Genomic DNA, 22929 nt, shown 5'->3' with positions numbered 1-22929 from the left:
TTTCACTTTTCCGCAACACTGTGGCACAAGAAATTTTTTTTCGATTTTCTTTAAAAATTCGTTAGCCAAAAATCTAGAATGCTAAGGAATACTGTTTTTGCAATTGCAAGGGCTGGAACAGAAGCTATAAGTAAAAGAGGTAATTTCAAATGCAATGTAAGTTTATAAAGGTGTTTTGCAAGTGCGACCTGCTCTAGTTTATTTTGCCTATGATTTAGGTAAGCTTTGGTTAGCCTACATGGTTCTCAGCTTTTTGACACTGTTTTCTCTCAGTCGTTTAAATTAACTTAAGATTTTGATAATCTTGGTTTAATAGGCTATTGCCTGCTGAAATTAAGGTTTGTTTTGTTGATTTAATGGCTAGGTAGGCTATAAAAGATAAACAGCAGGTAAATATATACCAAATCATATTATTGAGTTGGGAATAAACTGAATACACCGTTTGATGCCTTTTTTATGCTGATTACAAATATAATAATCATTTCTATTGGAAATGAATTTCCGCCCCCCCCCCTCTATATATGCCAATTCAGGGTAGTCTATATATTTCTACATTAAGGGGGGGGGGCAAATTTTGTTTCTGATGTAAATGGGAGGTAATTTTAAACTTCCCCCCCCCTAATGTAGAAATATATACCCTGAAATTAAGGTTAGTTTTGTTGATTTAATGGCTAGGTAGGCTATTAAAGATAAACAGCGGGTAAATATATACCAAATCATATTATTGAGTTAGGAATAAAGTGAATATACCATTTGATGCCTTTTTTATGCTGATTACAAATATAATAGCCTAATCATTTCTATTGGAAATGAATTTCAGCCCCCCCCCTCTATATATGCCAATTCAGGGTAGCCTATATATTTCTACATTAGGGGGGGGGGGCAAATTTTGTTTCTGATTTAAATGGGAGGTAATTTTAAACTTTACCCCCCCCCCCTAATGTAGAAATATATACCCTGAAATTAAGGTTTGTTTTGTTGATTTAATGGCTAGGTAGGCTATAAAAGATAAACAGTGGGTAAATATATACCAAATCATATTATTGAGTTGGGAATAAAGTGAATACACCATTTGATGCCTTTTTTATGCTGATTACAAATATAATAATCATTTCTATTGGAAATGAATTTCAGTCCCCCCCCCCCCTCTATATATGCCAATTCAGGGTAGCCTATATATTTCTACATTAGGGGGGGGGCAAATTTTGTTTCTGATGTAAATGGGAGGTAATTTTAAACTTTACCCCCCCCCCCAATGTGGAAATATATACCCTGAATTGGCATATATAGGGGGGGGGCTAAAATTAATTTCCAAAATAAATTATTATTATATTTGTAATCAGCATAAAAAAAGGCATTGAATGGTGTATTCACTTTATTCCTAACTCAATAATATGATTTGGTATATATTTACCAAACAGCCTACCATTTGAGGCAATGGTAAACATAAACATAATTCTTTGGTAAAATTCTACTTTAGCTACTTTTTGCTATCTTGGAAAGGGGTTAGGTTAGGAAAATGAAACTTTCAGGGATGGATCTACAGGCTAAAGTATGTCCCAAGAAGGTATTTTGAAGTACCTACCTCTACTCCTTCTCTCTCTAGAGGGTCCTGAAATTTGTTGGTAAATTTTTACCAATCATATTATTGACTTACAAATAAAGTGAACATACCACTTGATGCCTTTTTTTATGCTCTTCCCAAATACAATAATCATTTTTGTTGGGAATAAATTTAACCCCCATCCTTATAGGCCTGTATACCAATTCAGGGTATATATTTTGCACATTAGGGGGGGGGGCAAATTTTATTTCTGATAAAAATGGGTGGTGAATTTAAACTTTACCCCCCCCCTCCCCCTAATGTGCAAATATATATTCTGAATTGGTATAGGCCTATAGGGGTGGCAGGGTTCAGACTCACCTATAAATTCCAATAAATTCCTATATTTTAATGCACTCCTGTAAAATGCCTATATTTTGGCCAAAATCCTATTATTCCTATATTTTTGGCTGAAGAGCACCAAGAAACATTGCTTGTGATTTGCAATTTTCACTGCTCATTAAGTAAGCCAAGATGTGCTTTTCTTTGCTTGTGACTCTGTTTGTAGACTGTGCTGTCTTTTGGTGTAGATCGATAACTAATTACAACTGTTGAGCAGTTTGAACTTAACTAATGCTTTGTGTTGGGATTAGTAAGCTGCTTTTGCCTGGGCTATGCTGTTGTATTGACTTAGTAACCTATGCTTTGGTTTTCGTCATGTTGGGCCTGTCTGAAATGAGTGAAGATCAGTATATAGGTTAGCAGTCTCTGCTTAATGAGACTGTGAGTTCTTGCAACTTATGCGTTTCCTGGCTGAATGCTATAAAAGGCTGATGCAAATACGGCCCAGTTTTGGACATATCCACTTTTTTCTTTTTATGGCCTTATAATCGCGGGATGCTATTTTGCAGGTGATGCTTGGTAATTAAGTATGGGGCCTACCAAGTTCAATAGTTCATGGCTTGCTAAGACAAATTGCAGAGGTAGAAAGATTGGCGAATGGTGTAAAACTGGGAACAACCATTACTCGTTCTTTTGCAAACTATGCTTGAAAAATCTTGGTTGCACAGCTGGGGTTGCTCAGCTAAACCAACATGTACGATCTGCAGAACACAGAGCCACAGTTACTGCTCAACCACATCCACTACAGCTTCACCTGACCGGACAATCTCGAGTTGATGAAACCACCAAGGATAAACCATTAGTTGGTACAAACATGTTTTGTGAGTGTGATACTGCTTATAAAGCTGAGTTAATATGGGCACTTCAGACAGTACAGAGTTCCATGTCTACTAACTCTTCAGACCATATTGTCACAACTTTCCATGTGATGTTCCCCGGTAAGATCCCTGACGGAATGTCCCTAAGTGCAAAGAAACACATGTATCTGATCACCAATGCGCTGTATCCTTACTGTAAGCAAATGCTTTTGAAGGACATTCAGTCATATTTTGTACTAGAATATGACAAGACAACCCACAATGCTGGTATGAAAGAGCTACAGATACGTGTTCAATATTGGTCCTTATACAGAAACGAAATCCAGAGCACACATTTATGCACAAGTTTCATGGGCCACGCAACAAGTGATGACCTGTATAGGAAGATTATGTCAGCCATTGAGCAGAATCAGCTGCCACTTGAAAAACTGATTACACTTGGAAGTGACAGACCAAAAGTCAACAAAAGCCTTTGGAACAAGTTCAATGCCAAAAAAAAGAAAGTGACAGGAAAGGGAATGTTGAACATTGGTACTTGCAACATCCATATAATCCCTAACGCTTTCTTGGCAGGTCTTCAGGTGTTGGGAGAAGAAAGTTCCGACTTTGTTATTCTTGTGCATTCATTTTTTGATGGTTGGCCAGCATGTTGTGAAGACTATCGGAAGTGCCAAAAGAAAGTGGGAGTGCCAGAGAATGCTTTCATGAAGCATTTCCCAAGCCGCTGGCTGACAATCAGACATGCCCGCGCTAGAATCATGCACCAGTGGCCGGCAATCTTAGAGTACTTCCTGAACTTTGTGCCGAGAGAGAAAAAACTGAAGAATCTTCTGTCCACTCCCAAATTTCTGAAGATTGTGGCTTATATCAAAAGCGCGATGATGAAGGCTCAACTTGAGTTTGTTCAAGCCTCAGCAGAACTGTTCATGAGTTTCATCCAACTGTTCCAGAAAGAAGAGCCTCTCATTCATGTTCTGCACTCAGAGATCAAAAGACTAGTTCTGACGCTTTGCGGAGGGGTCTTTACTTTAGATTTTGTGACCAAGACTGAAAATTTCTCACCAGAAATGTTGAACCTTGCTGAAAAATTTGCAGAAAAGCCCATAGTTTCAGAAAATGTGGAACAAGCTTTTGGTGAGAAAGCAACACTGAAAGACAAGGACATTTTCTATGTCAATGTGCGAAACATTTTATTGTGGGTATTTGCCATATTTTGAACAAATGTCCTCTGGAAAAGGATTTTCTTGAGGCTAACGCTGTTTGAGTCCAATCAACATGAAGTATTCAAGAAGCATTGCAGACATAGCAGCTGTGGCATGCAAGATTGCGATTGGAGTAAGCTCAGACATCGCCCAGGCTGAGTGACTGCTTTTGCGAAAGGAAACTGGACCCTGTGAGGACATTACTTGGATCAATCATTTTTGGAGCCATTATTTTGGACTGTTGAATGAGTGCGGGCACAGCAAGTACCCGGAACTTACCAAGCTTATCAAAGCGGTGCTGACGTTGGCGCATGGCAGAGTAGATGTTTAGCGTGGGTTCTCGTGTTCTGATAGGATTCTTGGTGAAGACCAGGCCTTGATGTCTGAACGCGTTCTGGATGCAAGACTCTTGGTATATGACACGTTGAAGCTTTATGGAGGAAAACCAGAACGGTTTGTTATTACAAAAGAGCTGTTGAATCTTGCACGTTCCGCACGTTCCTCCAAACCCTGGGGTGGGGGTAAAATTCATTTTTGACAAAAATGATTATTATATTTGGAAAGAGCATAAAAAAGACATCAAGTGGTATATTCACTTTATTTGTAAGTCAATAAAATGATTTGGTAAAAATTTACCAATTTGCCTACATGACAGGTCAATACCTATTGAAATTTTGACAAAATAACATTTTATCTTAATTTTTAGTTATCAGTTTCTTTTTCTATAGCTATAGTTCTGAAAATGCAATTCCAGTTATTAGAGTAGAATTTTAAGCCCTATCAGTGTATTTTTTCTTTCAAAATTTAGGAAATGTATTTGCATATCTTTAAAACCATATAAATTGGGATTGAGCAAAGTTGTGGAGCTTAAAACAATTTTATTGTACTTCATTTAAGCAGAAGATCTATTTTGCAATATTTCACTTTTATAACACAAAGATTTTTAAAGGTCCTCAAAGGTCAGAACCCTCTAGAGGGGGAATGAGTAGAGGTAGGTACTTCAAAATACCTCCACATGACATATTTTACCCTGTAGACCCATTCCTGGAAGTTTCATTTTCCTAACCTAACCCCTTTCCAAGATAGCCAAAAGTAGCTAAAGTAAAATTTTGCCAATTTCATTACTAATTTAGGGATAAAGTGAACACACTGATCAATGTCTTTTTGGTAAAATTTTGGTTGAAAGTCATCTTACTATCTTGAAAAGTAGGCATGGGCTAAGTGAATGAGAATTTTACAATTAGCTAGGATAGAAGTAAATACATCATCTGATGCCTTTCTAATGCTCTTTTGTAATTCAATAATCTCTTCTGAGGGAAATTACATTTTTGAGCCCTTAATGGGGCCCTAAAAGGTGAAACAGTCCATATAAATTTAGGACCAGTCCCCATCATAAGGAGACATGTTAAGAAAACAATTCTTACTTCTTAATATGCAAAATAATCATTGTTAACATATTTTCCTGCAGGAGCACCTTTATCTTCACTGTTGTACAATTTCTTTTTTAACAAATAAACATATTCGTGAAAACTAAACATATTTGATTGCATTTAACCATTTTAAAATATTCTATACAGTGAATGTTAAACAGCATTACTGCCATCTACCAAAAAGACACAAATAGGCTAATATTAATAAATGTAGGCTTGGTTAGGTTAGATTAGCTAGATGGCTCTTGGGTGTTTGTTTTATAAGCAATTTTCAAGACTTAGAGAAAAAACAAAATATTGAAAAACTGGAAAAACAAAGAAAATAGGGAGGATGAAGGTGCTCCCAGAAGAAAATATGATAACTAGGATGATTTTGCATATTAAGAAGTAAGAATTTTTTTTTTAACATGTCTCCTTGTGATGGGGACTGGTCCTAAATTTATACCAAACAGTCTACTAATATGCTTAATTTTTTAAAATATGTTTCTATAAAAACTGTCCAGTGAGAAAAAATGCCCTTTGTAGTTGATTCAGGAATAGTAATTATTATTTTACTTAGTCTTAATAGCCTATTAAAAAGGGTAAATATTTTGCTGTTCATATTATAAATGACTTACAAATAAATGTACTACTTAATGTCTTTTTATGCTCTTTCTAAATATAACAATCACTTGCCACAAATGAATTTTTACCCCCACCCCTGTATATATCAATTCAGGATGTATATTTGCACATTAGCTTGGGCTGGTGTAAAGTTTATTTCTGATGTAAATAAGAGGTAAGTTTAAACTTTACCCCTCCCCCCCCTAGTGTGCAAATATATACCTTGAATTGGTATATAGAGGCAGGGATGAAATTCGTTTGTGGCAAAAGTGATTATATTAATTAAAAAGAGCATAGAAAAAGGCATCAAGTGGTATGTTCACTTTATTTGTAAGTCAATAATATGAACAACAAAATATTTACCCTAAAATATTTTTTGAAAACAAATTTGCAGGGATTTTCAAAAGCAGCCTGAAATCTCTTAAAAATGACATTGCAAACTGACACTGTTTTTGAGGAGTTTTTATTTCTTTAAAAATGTCTTCAAAATAACATCTTACTGTTAAAACTAAGAGTAGTAATAATCACCATTCCTGAATAAGCTACAAATGGTAATTGTTTCTCAATAGACAGTTTACTTTTTAGAAACATGTTTTGAAACTTTTAATTATTATGAACTGTTTTTAGCCCTTGAAGGGCTGAAAATGATAAGATAAATAAAAGAGAAATGCATTTAATCTTTGCCATATATTGTATACTATTATTATTGTTCATTTCACTTTAAAACTTTGCTGTTTATGTTTATTCAGAGTGTTCAGAATGTTCTTTGATAATGAGTGTGGATCAGAAAAAAATATGCTGTTCTATCTCTTGGGTAAAAACTGAGGTAAAGGCTGTTAAAATTAACTGGAAGTTGCTGCAGAAAAAGCTCAAGACTCTTGAGACTAAAAAAATTGAAGTTGAGATGGAATGTTTTTTAGAGAAACATATATAGCAGTCCTTTTCTTAATCCTTGTTATATTGAAGGTGTTGCAATATCTTTTACTCAGTTGTCTAAGCATGAGACTGAACATAATGCAAAAGAATGACACACTCTAAAGTACTGTTGTAAAGTTACTGTAAAATAAAAACCCAGTCACTAAAAGTGGTAAAAGGAGATACAGCACTCCCTAGGAAATATAGGGTAAAGTTGCTGTATTAGAGTTTCCCTGTAGCTAAAAGACCATTTTCTTTTTGTCTATAATTTTTTCAGCTTATAAAGGAAATTTTTTTAAAGATTTTGATTATCCTAGGCTTAAAAAGACAATACCCCTCCTTTAATTTGGAGAACAATAAGTAGAAATTTTCTTAACATATACAAATTCAAGTTTTATTAAAATACTATTTTGTTTAAGGCACATACATTGGATTAACACTCATTTTATTTATTTATGATGAATAGGCTTTGGTTTGCTTAGAGTTGAAGGCAAGGGCTAATTTTGGCCCAATGCACTGACATTTCAAGCTTGTTTGAATTTCTGGGCCCTCCTTAATCAAATTATCTGACATTTTTTCCCTCTCTCTTCCCAGGAAAAAAGAATCATTTATGACTTTCAATTTAGTTTTTTTTTTTATGATATAACTCCTGTAAACACACTGATTCATCAGTAATAAAAAAAAGTGTGTCCCCTTCCATTTTGTTCTGCTTTTATCTTGGGATAGATATCAAATTAAACAGTTGTTTATTTTGCCTTCTGTTTATTGTAGTGATAATAGATGGCTGCATTACTGCTGTCAACATTTGTTGTACCAAGCATGACATGCTTGTCATGAATATGAAATGACAAATTAAACTGCATGTTGAAGATCTCACAATACTTGAACTCACTAACATCATTTCTTGCTAGTTCTCTGCAGTATTCCTGATACAGTTCATACATTTTGCAAATGTTTAGATTTGCCTCCAAGAATTTTCTGGTAGACTTGGCTTGAGTATAATGGGATTCAGCGCATGGGAAAGATTCAATATGCTTTTTCACTAATTCAATGTCCTCGTTACTAGTTTTGTTTCGAGGTACCTGTACTGCCTTTGGATTTGGCACTCCTGTTGTAGCAAAATTTGAATGTGCGTAGTAAACTCTTCTCTCTGAAATATCAAGAGTAGCCAAATAAAATGTCTTGCAAATCTGGACTGTTTTTGTGTTAACAATAAAATAATATCACAGTGTGCAACTCCTGTGCGTCTCTGCTTTCTTCTTGGTTTTAGTCTTGGTTGGAATGGTCTTAGTTGTTTTCAAGTAAAACATTTTCTTCATATCCCTACTTAGTCTCCAGAAATCATCAAAAATCTTTTGTCTCTCTTCAGAGGCAATAGCCTGACTGCAATTATAATGACAATCCTTATTACAAACAACATCCTTCACTTTCCCATGAGTTTTCTGGTTGTTAGGATTCATATATACAGTACCAGAGTTTACTGCTGCCTTGATCTTTGTCTTAACCCAGTTCTTCCTATCTGAAGTTCGTTTTCTGGTCTTTTTACATGAATTAGGATGATCCACTGTATTGCTATGACTATTTAGATCTGGCTTGGTTGTTTCTTGTACAGGTTCAGCATTATTGGGAATCTTGAGGTGTTCCTGATTTTCTGCTGCCACTGAACCTGTTATGGCACTTGAACTAGAACCACAGCCAACACTGACATTAACCTCTGAAAAGAGATCATAATCCACATTTTCTTAGAAGAGCCTCAGCTACTTCCTGATCAGATTCTCAGAAATTTAGTTCTGAAAGGCTGCTTGCATCTAGTTCAGGTCGATAGAGAGGATCACTGCCTTTTCCTGAATCAGAAGATAGATCTTCCTTGCTAGAAAAAAACAAACAAAAAACTATAGCTTAAGTCTTGAGTACACCAGTCAGAAAAGTTGAAGGAGGCACACTTGTGCCTCTTTAAAGAGGCAACCCACCACAATGTTAAGCAATTTCCGGTCCTAGCGGTCGCAGAGAGACGGCGGTGATCGTATTTTGTAACTTAAGCTCAAACTAAGAAACATGCAAAATTTCATCCCCCTCTGACTTTATCTTCATGGGAGAAAGGGGGCCGGAAGTTTTAACCCTCCCACCACAGCCCCCCTTTAACGTTGTCCGATTGAGCTGAAATTTAGAGGATAAGCTTTCCTAGGGCCTGGGAGCTTATACTCAAAATTTCAGCTCAATCCAATCACTCCTTCCCTGTTTTCCAAAACCAAATATAACCACTTAATGTTCATCAAGCTATTTTTTTTATCTGACGCACCTACAGGCCACAGTTGGCAACGGATCCGGGTGAATGAGGACTCTTCTTCTTCTAATTCACAGCAGGTGGGCTATTCAGTTAGTACTATTTAGCCCTTTTCTTTTTGCTTCACTCTGTGGGCTACAGAGCTACTGGCTTGGTCATCTCTTATTTATTAGATATTCTCAGATATCTTTCAGTAGATCTTTTGACTCAAGGAGTTCAAATGTAAGGTGATAGATATCGATTTCTGTGCTCTGTGTGCAGGTATAGTTGGCTAGGCTCTTGGCTGATAGTGAGATTTTGTGGTGTTTGAAGCATTTTAACAGTTTACAAAGCAAGGTATGTTGTGCAGACGTCAGCATATTACATTCAAATAGGCAATGGTCAATCGTTTCATTTTTCATATTACAATGCCTGCAAAGAGGGGACAGGGGAATTGAACCACTTGAATTAGAAAACTTATATGAGAATGCAAGGAAATTTAGACAATTTGTTCCAGAACGAATTCTATGATAAATTTTAGAAAGATACTTATTGGGAAAGAGGGAAAGGGTAGGATTAATCTTATTAAAATTAATATATGATAGCCTCCATCGGTAAATATCTCTAATTGGGATTGGTCTCCCACTTGGCTGGTCAATATTTATAGCAGTTTTTTCAATTTCATCAACATGATGATTACCACCTATGCGAGAGTGGCTAGGAATGTACTGAAAATAAGTTTTTGTTCCACTTGAAGCATGATTATCTATAATAGTAAGACAATGATGAGTGTCAATGTCCAACTTATACTGAGGAGCTGAGGCCAGCAACTCAAGGCTTGATAGAGAGTCTGAATATATGATAATATTATTTGAATTTGCAATCGGAGGTTGATTTTCCTTAAGGTGTTCTAATGCCATGATTATAGCATTTAACTCAGCAGACATTATAGATAAAATATTATATAATCTCTCCCCCATTGCAATTTTCAGGTGAGGAAGGAAAACACCACTTGCAACCTTCTCATTCATTTTTGACCCATCAACAAATACTTGGAAATGATTTTTATAGGTAATTGTATTAAGTTCTGCAAAATTTTTTTTGGACAAAAGCAATGGGGGTTAAATCTTTATTCCACTTTGAGAAGTCATTATTTATTATGGGACTTGACCAATTCCATGGGGGGATTGGGGGAAAGTGGGTGCAATAGACTTTGCTGGTATAGGGAACTTCTTCTGAATATTGGCATACTCATCTGCAATGCCTCTATACATGGCTGGATTTCTTAACCAATTATGTAGTGTGTGTGAGCTATTTGATTCAATTTTTGTAAGATGTTTTGTCAAGAGAAAGCTACGTATCTCCCATATTGTTGTCAATCCACTCTCCATAAGCAGAAACTTGGTGCTTGTGGGTTTCCTAAGACCAAATATGAGACGTATTATATCATTTTGTGTTGTTTCAATTTTTTGCATCTGGGTCTTTGCACATGCACCATAGAAGAAGAGCCCATAGTCAATATGGGGTCTTAAATGTGATTTATAAGACTGGAGTAAGGTTTTCTTCTTACAGCCCTAGGGTGTGGAAAGAAGTCTTTTCAGCATTTTTGTTTTTCTACAGCATTTTTTTATTGTGGTTGAAATGTGGAGGTGGAAATAAGATTTTTTGTCAAGCACTAGACCTAGGTAAGTAATATTATTATCTTCTGGAATAGTTGTTTTATTTAGAGTTAGTTTTGCATTAACATGGTTTCGCTCCCGGTGAAATTGGATTATTTTTGACTTGGTGGGTGCAATGGGTAAATCTGAATGTTGAGAGAATTTTTCAAACTGGAAAAGTGACTTTTGCAGATTTGACTGTGCTATCTGAAAGGTGTTACCAGATGACCATAGCACCAGATCATCAGCATATTGTAGATTCGTGTGGGGTAGGTTCATGTCCCAGAGATATATGGCAAATAGGAGGCAACTGAGGACTGCTCCCTGAGGTAGGCCTTTTGTTGTTGTCTTTTGGGGTGAAGAGGCTGAACCAACACAAACAATGAAGCTTCGCATTTCTATGAAGGATTTAATAAAAGATACTAGCTTAGGGGGTACTCCACGGTTTGCACAAGTTTGTTTAAACGGATTTGGTGGTTCACATTGTCATATGCCCCTTCAAAATCTAGGAAAGCTGCAACTAGGACATTAGTTTTTGAGAAAGATTCATTTATTGCATTTGTTAGCAAAATGAAAGCATCTGTTGAGGAGTGGTGTTTCCTGAATCCAGTTTGAGTGTGAGGGATCATATTATTTTTTTCAACAAACCAGAGGAGTCTGTGATAGATTATTTTCTCCATTATTTACCCAATCACAGGAGTAATCATTATGGGCCTATAAGACTCAGGGTTATCTTTTGGTTTATTTTTCTTTAGGATTGGTAGGAGGGACGAACATTTCCATATATTGGGGAACCTAGAAGATGCCCAAGCGTGATTATAACAATTTAGCAGTTCTTGTTTGTATGAAGGTGTAAGATTCTTTATCCATGTAGGGTGTATATTGTCATAGCTGCCGCTAGTTTTGGTCCTAATATGATGTATAGCATTATTCAATTCCCCGATTGAAAATGGATTAGTTATGTACTCGGATCCTGGCATTGGTTGGAAACTTGGATTCATAGGAATTGTGGACAGTTTGCTTTGATTATTTAATGTTAGCTTATTAACAAAAAGAGTTGCAAATATGTTAGGTTTTTCATTATCATTGTCATAATGGGTATTATTATGTACAAGCCCATACAGGAGTGGGTTGGGGGACGTCTTTTTCACACAGATGTGGCTTATGAATTTATGTATAATTGGCTCATGTGTTTCTCTGGAGAGATTATTTGCAAAATTATTCCAGTATTTATATTTAGCATCTATTATAGTCCTTTTTAGATTAGATTCTGCTTGTAATTTTTTTAAATATGTAGTTGGTGAAGGTTTTGTTATGAATTCTGTCCTAGCTGCCTTTTTTATCCTCCATTTATTTATGCACTCATTTGTCCACCATGCTTTAGGAATTTGTTTAGGGAATGTTTTCTTAGGTGTTGTCCTGGGGATAGCATGACTAGCTGTATTTATTAGTAAAGATGTCACGGCTTCAGCATTTATCTCCACTGTTGTGCATGCGAGGCACGAAATTTGATCGAAACTTTTAATTTCGTCATTTAGTTTGTATTAGAAGATAGACCAATTTGCGTCAGTGTTCATATACTTTGAGGTATGAGGTAAAGTTTCAGCAGGTTCGTTTATGGAGAAAACTATAGCAAAGTGGTCAGTACATAGACTATCAATTTTATTTATGTGAATTTTATTCAAAAAATTTATGACACAATTTGTAGGTCAATTGTGGAGAATCTGCCACTTTTGGGGTTGAAATATGTATTCAGGTTTGGAGGGGTAGCAACTGCTAATTCATTATTATTTGAAGTCATATGCTCAATGAATTTACCAGCTTTATTTGCTGGTTTATTCCCCCACAAAAGGCTGTGGGCATTGAAATCTCCACAAATAATTATATTTTTTAACATATTAGAATTATTTATATAATTAAAGAAATCCTTGGCATCTGTAGTTTGGCCATTATGGTTATAAAAGCTTATTATGTAGGTTTTTAAATTATTCAGCCAAACACTGATACCAATTACATCAACATCATTTGCAAAATCTGGAAAATTGATGCACCACAAAATTTTATATTATTTTTAACTAATAAAGCTACCCCACCTCCTTTTCTCTCTGAAGATCTATCCTTTCTGAGGATAGTATATCCCAGAGACTTAATTCGTTGATTTTGGGTTAAATGAGTTTCCTGGAGGCAAGCAATATTAATGGAATTATTGTTCATAAATGATATTAGTTCATTTAGCTTATTCTTTTTGAGTGATCTAAAATTCCACTGGAGTATTGATATGCGTTGTGCTGTTGAATTATTTTACATTTGACTATGTATCATTTTTCAGCTTCGTAAATAGTCAAGCAAGATCTTTTTTTTGCTTGAATGATCATATTATCTGGGATGTAGATTTTTGCCATTTCTGCAATAATTTTTGTTTTCTGTATTTGCTGCATGTTCAAGGCCTGAACTGCATTAGAGTTTAGAATGAATAAGTATATATTTGGGGATTGCATTTTGGGTTGTGCATCCTGTTAGTCGGCTAGGGGATTGATTCCTGGTAGTGTTTCTGGTTTGTTTCTTCTTGGGAGGGGGGGCCAGGCTGCCCTCATCTCACTGGACAAGGAGGCTTGTGGGCTTGGTGATTCCTTCTGATAGGGATTTGAGCTAGGGGGCTTAGAAGATGGTACTTTACAGGGGCTATGGGAAACCGTGGGGGTGTTGTACGTGGTGGTTTCATTTGACTTCATCGAAGGAGTGAATTTCTATTGTTTGAGAGTATTTTCTTCCATTTCTGAACAGGGGTATTGAATGACTATCTCTGAGGCCATTTGGAGTATTATGACTCTTTTTTTGTATGCAGGGCATAATGATTTATTTGTAGGTTCATGTGGGCCTTTGCAATTGATGCATGTAGGCTGAGTGTTGTTGCAACTTGTCAGCTCTTTAGGATGGAAAGCTTTACAATTACTACACTCTTGGAGAATTTCATTGCATTTGTTTGTCGTGTGTCCCAGTTTGTGACATTTCTGACACTGGATAGGCTTAGGTTTTTATTCCTTGTGTGGTTTGATTTGCCCAAATAGGAATAATTTTTCTGGGATATTAATTTTTTCCTTCAGTGTGAATAAGAAGGATCTGCTAGTTTTTAGGCGATCAGGGTTAGGTGTGTCAAGTTGGGTAATGTCCTCAAGTGGGATTGTGATTCCAGCTCTATTTTATAGGCCTTCTTTTACATCCTAAGTGGATATCTCAGGGGAAACATTATAAACTACCATTTTTGTTGGTGCTTGTTTTGGGTTCCAATTAGGTGCAATAATTGGGGTATTCAGAAGGGATTTTAGGTTAATTATTGTATCTGCTGATTTCTGATCTTCTACAGCTATTAGCAGAGATCCATCACGGTTAATATTAAGAGAGAACATTGATTTTAGCAATTTAAAAATTGCAACTCTTATTGAAGATATCATTTTAATTTCAAAGGGTGTATTAAGAGTAATTTGAGTTAACTTCTTAAGTTTTTGGAGGGATGATCTTGAGCAAAGAGAGGGGAAGTACTTCTAATCTGGAACAATTGTTTTCTGTTTTTAGAGCTTCTAGAGAGGAGCTCTTGAATCCCATTATCATCATTTATGTTTATATTAACCCCTAAACTTATCATTGTCCTATTCTCCAAATTGGAGATATCATTTGAACTTTGAGATAGTGTGCTTGACCAGCCAAGATGTGTATCTTTCACTATGGCACTTTCACTGGAATTTGATTTGGGATCTGGTGGGACTTTTTTTTTTGGAGAACTTCTAAACATTGCCTATTGGAAAAAGCTTTAAAAAAAAAAAAACTAAAACAAGAAGGGAAAATAGAATGATATCAAACCGTCGGCACTATACTATGGGGAGTAGAAACACCACAGTATAGCCCTGAGGATGAGTTGAGCAGGATTGGTTTGGTACAACTGCTGATTAGAAGCGATAATAATTCACAAGAAAATATATTTTAATTTTCTTATAAGGTTGCTGTTGCTGTTGACTCATTCGAAGTGGAATTCGACCTGTTAGGGCCTTTTGATATTTTCAGACCGAAAAAATTATCCCCCGAATTTACATTTACGAAAAACCTCGTTTTCCTATAAGAGCCCATGTTAATTTTTGAAATTCCTAAAAGCATAGTATTTCATTATTAAATTAGATCACAATAGTCCTCTTAACCTGACAAGACCGACTGCAAGCTTCCAAAAATTCCAGCTCTTTCCCAGAAGTTTTTTTTGTTGAAAAACGAAAATCTTACTTTGTATTTGCTCGCGTCGAAAATAGATTGCAGAGACTAAAAATAATTTAACAAGAGTCTCTGATGGTACAGTGGTCACTATTCCTGTCTGTCAAGCAGAAGACCCGGGTTCGATTCCCCATCAGAGTGACGATAAATAAAAGTTCAAATAGGGATAAAATCCTTTTAATAGACAGTGTTTTTTATAACAGTGATAGAAATTCACAAAAATACCAGATATTTCGGTCACATATACAGTGACCGTCATCAGTGGAGTTTTACCACTGATGACGGTCACTGTATATGTGACCGAAATATCTGGTATTTTTGTGAATTTCTATCACTGTTATAAAAAACACTGTCTATTAAAAGGATTTTATCCCTATTTGAACTTTTATTTATTGTCATGGAAAGGCAGTGTGGTCTCCGAAATTATCTCCATCAGAGTGAATTTTGTACCTCCTGTACCTCCTAATCCTGGTACGTTTTAAGATTCGAACTTGTGACTCAGCCTCTTTAACTCTTTAGAAAATGTTGTTTTTTTCAAATAATGCTACACAGGGGCAGATCCTGGGCGGATCCAGCCTTCCAATCTAGGGGGGAAATCTCGACAAAGAGGGAGGGTGTGTACAGAAATTTTTTGGTACTTTTTAAACACATCTTTTGATCTTTTTCAAAGCTTACAGATTCTATCTCATAAAATCCCTAAAACAGTATTAAAAGTGGAGTTTATAGTCCGTCTAGGGGAGGGGGGGATCTTCATAATATTGTAATTGCGACACGCGGTAAAGGAGAAGCACTCAAAGATCATTTCTGTAGTTAGATGGTTGTCAAGCTCCTGTATGTTGTGTGTGGGTCAGATCACTTAGATCTTTAAGGGCGTGTCCAAGCTTGGTAGCTGAAGCTACAGGAAGATCCGGAGCTGTAAATTGCTTAACAGACAGGCTGCTGGATTACAAGGAATCACTACCAAAATATGACCATAGCCAAGGCTTATTCTGACCACTGATATGCACCAAAAATCATAACAAATCAGGTAGCCTATTAAATAGGCTACCTGATTTGTAGCCTATTTAATATTTTGTTCCAAGAGTATATCAAATTTTGATATACTCTTGGAACAAAATATAAGTCAATTCCACAAAAATGAGGTAGGCCTACCTGGATTCCTGCAAATATTGTGCAGCTTGTGCGGATGTAAACAATGTCCGTTTGGGTCTCATTGTGAAACTTTAACCAAATCTTTTCTTCTCCAAAAGTATATGTTGACGGAGTTGCAGCAAAAATGCCCATGAAATTTTCCCATATGAGGTACCTCAAAACCGCTCTTAACAAAACAGCAAAGTGTGAGATACAATAAACAAGAAATCTAAAATTGGGGCACTTCTAGCTGAGCTACAACAAAATGGTCGATGGAATCGGATAGAGCAAAGAATTTCACGTTAGATGGCAGTCCTAACTCCACTTCCCGAAAAAGTTGCAGATACAACAAAACCACTCTCAGGGGATGATGTGTTTTTTTTTTTTTTTTTTTTTTTTTTTTACAATCTAATATTTATGTTGCAATACTATCCTATACACCTCTAGGAAGCACTCAGTAAAACTAATGTTAAAAAATACCAAGTGTGTTTCAGGGCTAAAAGGCTGTCTGACTTAACAAAGTGTATCAGAACAATAAAGTGTATTAAAGTAGAGGTAGTTATAACTTTTAAATGTTGGAATATTACCTGAAATAAAATTATGTATGTAGTTAAAGATAGCCTACAGTCTTTAACCACACACAGAATTTCATTTTATTTCAGGTAATATTTCAACATTAAACGATTATAATTACTTCTACTTTATTACATGTTATGCTTTCTGATATGCTTTGTTAAGTCAGATGGCCTTTTGGCCACAGGACAAACTTGGCATTTTTTGTTAAACATAAGCTGGTCATTAAAAGAGAATAGTCATATGTAAATAAGGTGATATACTGTAAGAGAAGGGCTAGTCAAAACCAGTTTATCACTCAATCATAAACACTTCACAAGAAAATTAATAAGTGCAATAAACAATTATATTGCTTTCTTTTGCTCTGCTGTGTATCCAGTAAAAATCACAATAACAATATCATATCCAAACTTATTTCTCCCAGCCTTTGGGTAGCTTTGTGCAATGTTAACTACAAGGCACCATAAAATATGGAATGCTAGCTAATGCCTCATGGCTAATGAGTTAAGCAATAAACTACCATGAATTGAATTAAAAAACAAAAGACACAAACCAGGTCAACATTTCACAACTATGAAAGATACAAAATATGAAATGAACAATGAATACTTAAAAATATACAAAACACAAAATATATCAGAAGTAAAACTTGTAAGTCTTGAGCTAAATACACCATGCATGGTAATTGTCCTTCTAAGTTGACTTGTACTTTCTGAAAAAAAAAACAAAAAAACTCAGATGTGTCTCAAAACAAAGAGAACAAAAAATCAAGCGAATATTTTGTCCATATTCAACAAGGCGTCTTCAGTGTAGAGAAAAAAAATAGAATCTAAAACTTGAAAATATAACTAAAAGATATATGTAAAACTAAAATAGACTAACTAAAACATATAATATACAATTGTCAGCTACCTTCATGAAACCAGAAAAGTAACTAGATTATATTATTGTGACATAATTTTATGATAAGCTCTTGATGCTGCCAGTTGTGTAGGTTTGCCATAAACCCATTTACTGGCTCATCTTTATATTCGTTTCTTTGTTTTGTTATGGTTGGCCAGTTTGGCTTTTGATCTTTTATCAGATGTTTGTGTGAGTTTTTTATTGGGTTGTCTACTGCCCATCCAATAAAGAAATTAGAACACTATCTTTGATCTAACCCAGTTGATAGGCAACTAAGAAACCATTTTTTCTATTTCCTAAAGAGATGGTCAAAACACTACCCCCCCCCCACCCCTATGAAAAAAAGTAATTCTTATATGCTTTCAGAATGTTCTTGAACATTGTAGGGGGGGGGAGGAGGCCAATGTCATGATAAAAAAACGCATTGATGGCTAGGACTACGGATGTACGTAGCAGGGGTCCAGCCTCCCATCAGAAATAAGAATTTCTGGGCATTTCTTATTCAAATTAGAAAATATTTTATTTGTTATTGCCCCCCCCCCCAGAAAAAAAAAATCCTGCATAAATACCTGGCCAGGAGATTCAGATTTTATTTATGTTACTGAAGTGTTCATGAGCTTTTCTGTGCGAATTTCTCCTAAGTTTCTTCCTTTTCAAAATTCTTTTTTCTTTTTGAAGCTTTGGCAATATCTTCTACTCAGCTCTCCAAGCACAAGACTGAATCTGATGAAGAATTTGATGCCAGATATGAGGCTTTCTTCAACAGGCCGGACATTGATGGGTGGGAAATCCGAAAGGTAATGCAGCCTATTGTTACACTTTTGTATGTGAAGGAATATGATTTATTGTTGTTGAATGTACACCTTAGTTTGAAGATTTTTCAGGAGAAGGAATAAAAGCTAATTTTCTCCCTTTTTACATTTGCTTTAAACTATTCATAAATGTACCAGTATGAACCTTTCAAAAAAGAATTAGAAGATGTGTAATGAACTCAACACAATCTGCAAAAAGAAGAGGGCTAAATAGTACCAACTGAATAGCCCGCCTGCTGTGAATTAGAAGAAGAAGATCTGCAAATGTTTCTCAGAAGGATCATAAAATATGATATATCCCTTTTTGTGATTGCCTTTTAATTACATACAGCATAAGTAAGTGAATATCCAGATTCTCATCACAAAAAAAAAAAAATGTAAGGTGTGCATGCAATAAATATGATATTTTCTTCCCTCAAATTTTGTTAGTTACTTCTATCTCAAGTAAATACAGATTCTAAAAAAAAGCTAGTGTATTTTTAATTCAGGTAAGTTGAAAAGTGTCTGAAACTGACCATATTCTAGCTTAGTGCTATAATGCAGGATAGTTCTTGTTAGTCTCTTTTTCAGTGGTGTCAATTAGCAGGAGGGGACACCTAAGACCCAGGTTTCCCCCCCCCCCGTCCTGGATTTGGAAAAATACCTTTTGCAGTATTTTCATTGAAAAGGGTCTTCTTTGTGTTTCCATTGGACTACTAATTAAAAACATTTTGCCCTTCTTCCCCTCCTAATTTCTGTGACTTGATGCCACTGCTCCATTTTTCCTGTCATCATTTCAAGTGAACTTTATTAAGACTAAAAATGAAAGCATAAGGTGGTATGAGATAAGATAATACTTTACTGATAAACAACTATCACAAGCCAAAAAGAATAGCCAAATCTGCATTTTAAGTAAAATAAGATGTTCAAATCAAAGCAAGTCATAAGCATAACACAAGTCAAAAATCGATAAAGAAACAAAATTGAAAAGCAGGAAACAAAAATAAAAAGCAGTTTATAACTCAAACTTGAAATTTATAAAACTGGAGCCAGGGTTGCCACCGTCAGTAGGATTTTACTAGATCTAGTAAAAAAAAATCTAGTAAATTTAGAGGATCTAGTAAATTTCCCGAAATCTAGTAAAAACTTGTAAAAGGTCATGATTTATAGTAAACAAAACTTTTTTTTTCCATGAATTTAGGGAACAAAGTTATCGTAAACATATGACAATTTTTCCTTGTCTGTTTACAATTTTTCAATTGTGCGTGTCTGTCTCAGAGACAGACAGGCAGTCACCTATTTTCATAAACAGACACTTCGCTTCCGGCGTCTAAAGGTTGACAAAATCAGCTTTCTGTGTATCAAACCTTACCAAATAAAAATGAAACTATAATGACGCTTGGATTTGTGATGATGGGGAATCTATTGGAATCAAAATAAAAGCCAACCATCCAAAGTGATTAGGCGAATGTTCTCAGTTTGAAAATTTGTATTGAGGAAAAAGGAGCCTGCTGAGAGAAATTAAAAGTAAGTAGAAATGTAACATTATATATATATATATATATATATATATATATATATATATATATATATATATATATATATATATATATATATATATATATATATATATATATATATATATATATACATATATATCCAAAAAAAGGATTTTTGAACTTGTAGGTTTCCGGAATTTTCAATCATTCTATGTAGACCCCGGCGCCGCGCCGGCGGATCAACCGAACGCCGCCGACGAGAGGTCCGGTCGAACGCCGCCAAAGTGTCGTAAAGTCGCCGGCGCGCCGCAGGCACGCCGCCGCCGGCAGAGGCGGCGGCGTTCGGTCGACTTTAAATTTTTTTTGCGACAATTCTTTATTGCGTCAACCGCAAAGTCGGAGCTTTTCCTTCTCGTGTGGTTTAGTATTTCGATTTTTCTGATTAGAAATCAAGTAGAGCTTGCACTATCCCCGAAATTTCAAGTATTTCCCCAAAAATCTATGCGTCACCCCCAAAAAAAATTTGGTTCCCCGAATCCCCGAAAATCACGGTGCCACCCCTAGTGATTTATCACCAGTGACTTTGCCTGCCAAATATTACTTTGTATGCCATAATTCTTCACTGCTCTCTTGTTCATTAATTTTCGTCTCTTTTGTTGCTTAAAAACCAGACAGATGCAATATGCTATTGCAAATATTGCAATATACACAGTTCTTCATATGTTGACAAAAAAAAAGTATCGTCTTTATGAAATGAGTTTAAATCATTTCGAATGCAGTTTCCCAATCGCTATTTCTTACATCATTCGTAGACAAGAATTTTATTTTCAAGATTTATAGAATTAAAGAACGCATTCACTACTATACAGCTTCAGACTTTTGTTGGATTTTGAAATTTACAGCCGACAGATTGTTTCTCAAGCTGAATTGTAAGTTTGCAGATTATGTTTTTGCTGTTTTTAGGTAAGATTTTCTTAATTTTTAATACTCAATTATTGAACACCTGATATAAAATAAAATCTTCTTTCTGGAACCTTTTTATCCCCCCCCCCCCCCCCACAAAAATAAAACAGCCTTCGGTTGAGACAAAATTTAGCTATGGACTAAGCTATGTACAAGGTTGGGGAATTAAAGATTGAACCGGAAGTTACCCCAAAATTATGATTCATATATAAATTGTAAATTATTGCCTATAGGGGAGGGGGATAGGGGGCTATCATTTTTAAATGATAATACCTAATTTTTTTTATTGAAAGCAGGGATGCTAAAAAGATAATTATATTTTTCATTTAAAATGGAGACAGAAGAAAATGATATCAAATTCCCTGGGAAACCATTGAAATATTTTGATAGACCCAGGGTCCCCCATTAGAACTTGTTCATTGCCTTGGCTATTTTGCGACTTCTCATAGGCTACTGGCCTTATTTGGCTTTTGTGTGTGCTCCCTTTTATTTCGATTCTTTGGATCTTAGGGAATGCCATGGCGAATCTATCACTCAGTTTTCCAATAATTTGAGGTATATCTGAATAATTTCGACATTTTTGTTGTTGTCTTTGTACCCCTTTACTCATATCCTCAATTTTTTTTCAAGGAACACTAAGCTGTTTAACGTTATTTTGCTTGTTTGTTTGAACCATATAGTGACCTTGTTAATTATTCAGTAAATTATTTTTCTAATGAAAGCTGAGACGGTATCCTATCAAGATGGTATCCAGAAGGGGGGGGGGGTATGGAGGTATTATATTTAAATGATAATAGCTCGAAATTTTATTTATTGAAAGCAGGGATCCCAAAAAGTTCTTTTTTTTTAATTTAAAGCAGAGACGGCATCCTATCAAGGTGGTATCCAGAGGGGGGGGGATTGAGCTATCATATTTAAATGATAATACCTCGATATTTTTTTTAAGCAGGGGTGCCAATAAGTTAATTCTTTTTTTTTATTTAAAGCAGAGACGGGATCCTATCAAGATGGTATCCAGAAGGGGGGCATAGGGACTTATTATATTTAAGTGATAGTACCTTGATTTTTTTATTGAAAGCAGGGATGCCAAAAAGTTGAAAAGTTGACACAATTGACAAGATTTTCGTGAGTTATACTTGATACAGCACTTGAGCCAGCACTTGCATGGGTTTATCGACCAAAGGGAAAGGGACATATGCGTCCAATCCGGTTTTTTTCCTATTGATGAAACGGGTTTACTTTGAAAAAATTCATTCATATGTACCAGGTAGATTCACACTAAAACTAATTGGCGTGACGAAATCGATATCAATATCCCCACCTAACGGTGGGCTCGAGTGACAATGACGCCCTTGGTCCAGTGCCCAAGTTACATTAAGAGGCCAGGTCATAATAGAACTTTTCAAGTTGGGAGGTTCAAGGAGGAGTCTTTAACACTCTTGTGACCTCAGGGTACCAGATGTTGCAACGTTATTACGTATCTACAGTGGTTTAGAAAATTCGATCACCACACAAATGATTTTCAAAAATATGCACAAATGTAACATTTGGAATACTATAACACTTTTTTCGAAGCTTTGAAGAAAAGCAAAAAAGTCTAACTACGCTTCAAAGATATTTTAAAAAGAAACTCTTTGGAGATTTCTATGGAAATGACCATAGCAGAACCTTTGAGCCTGAGTGGGGATCAAAGAGGAGTCTAAGTATTTTGACCACAAGTGACTTATTGTTGCGACTTTCTTAAATTTGGTATTTCTTGTGAGCATTTGGAAATCAAAGCTTAAACTCAATAACTGATACTAAGTGTCCTAACATTTTGCCTGGATTAAAAGTGACGAACTAGGAGGAAAGTTTCAACATCTTCCTGGAGCTACTTCAGTCTGCATATAATTTCATTTAATTACATTTAAAACGGATGAGCTTTTCATTTTTTACCTAAGAAAATAGCTGGCACTGTCATTGATTAACTTCAATAGCC

The 22929-nt window shown here is 35.5% G+C and overlaps 1 protein-coding gene across 1 annotated transcript; it reads left to right on the top strand.

The window, feature by feature from the left end:
* Nucleotides 1-18609, top strand: LOC148948343 (cytochrome c oxidase subunit 5A, mitochondrial-like). Its single transcript, XM_089093889.1, has 2 exons — nucleotides 1-139; nucleotides 18377-18609. Exons 1-2 carry the CDS (start codon nucleotides 79-81, stop codon nucleotides 18592-18594), a joined length of 279 nt encoding a protein of 92 aa, XP_088950015.1. The 5' UTR covers nucleotides 1-78; the 3' UTR covers nucleotides 18595-18609.
* Nucleotides 18610-22929: the final 4320 nt, after the last annotated feature.

This window comes from Artemia sp. Qi Xiang Cuo, chromosome 9 (genome assembly GCF_049724085.1).
Source record: "Artemia sp. Qi Xiang Cuo chromosome 9, ASM4972408v1, whole genome shotgun sequence".
Taxonomy (NCBI): Eukaryota; Metazoa; Arthropoda; class Branchiopoda; order Anostraca; family Artemiidae; genus Artemia; species Artemia sp. Qi Xiang Cuo.
This window is presented reverse-complemented; position numbering and strand designations above follow the sequence as displayed.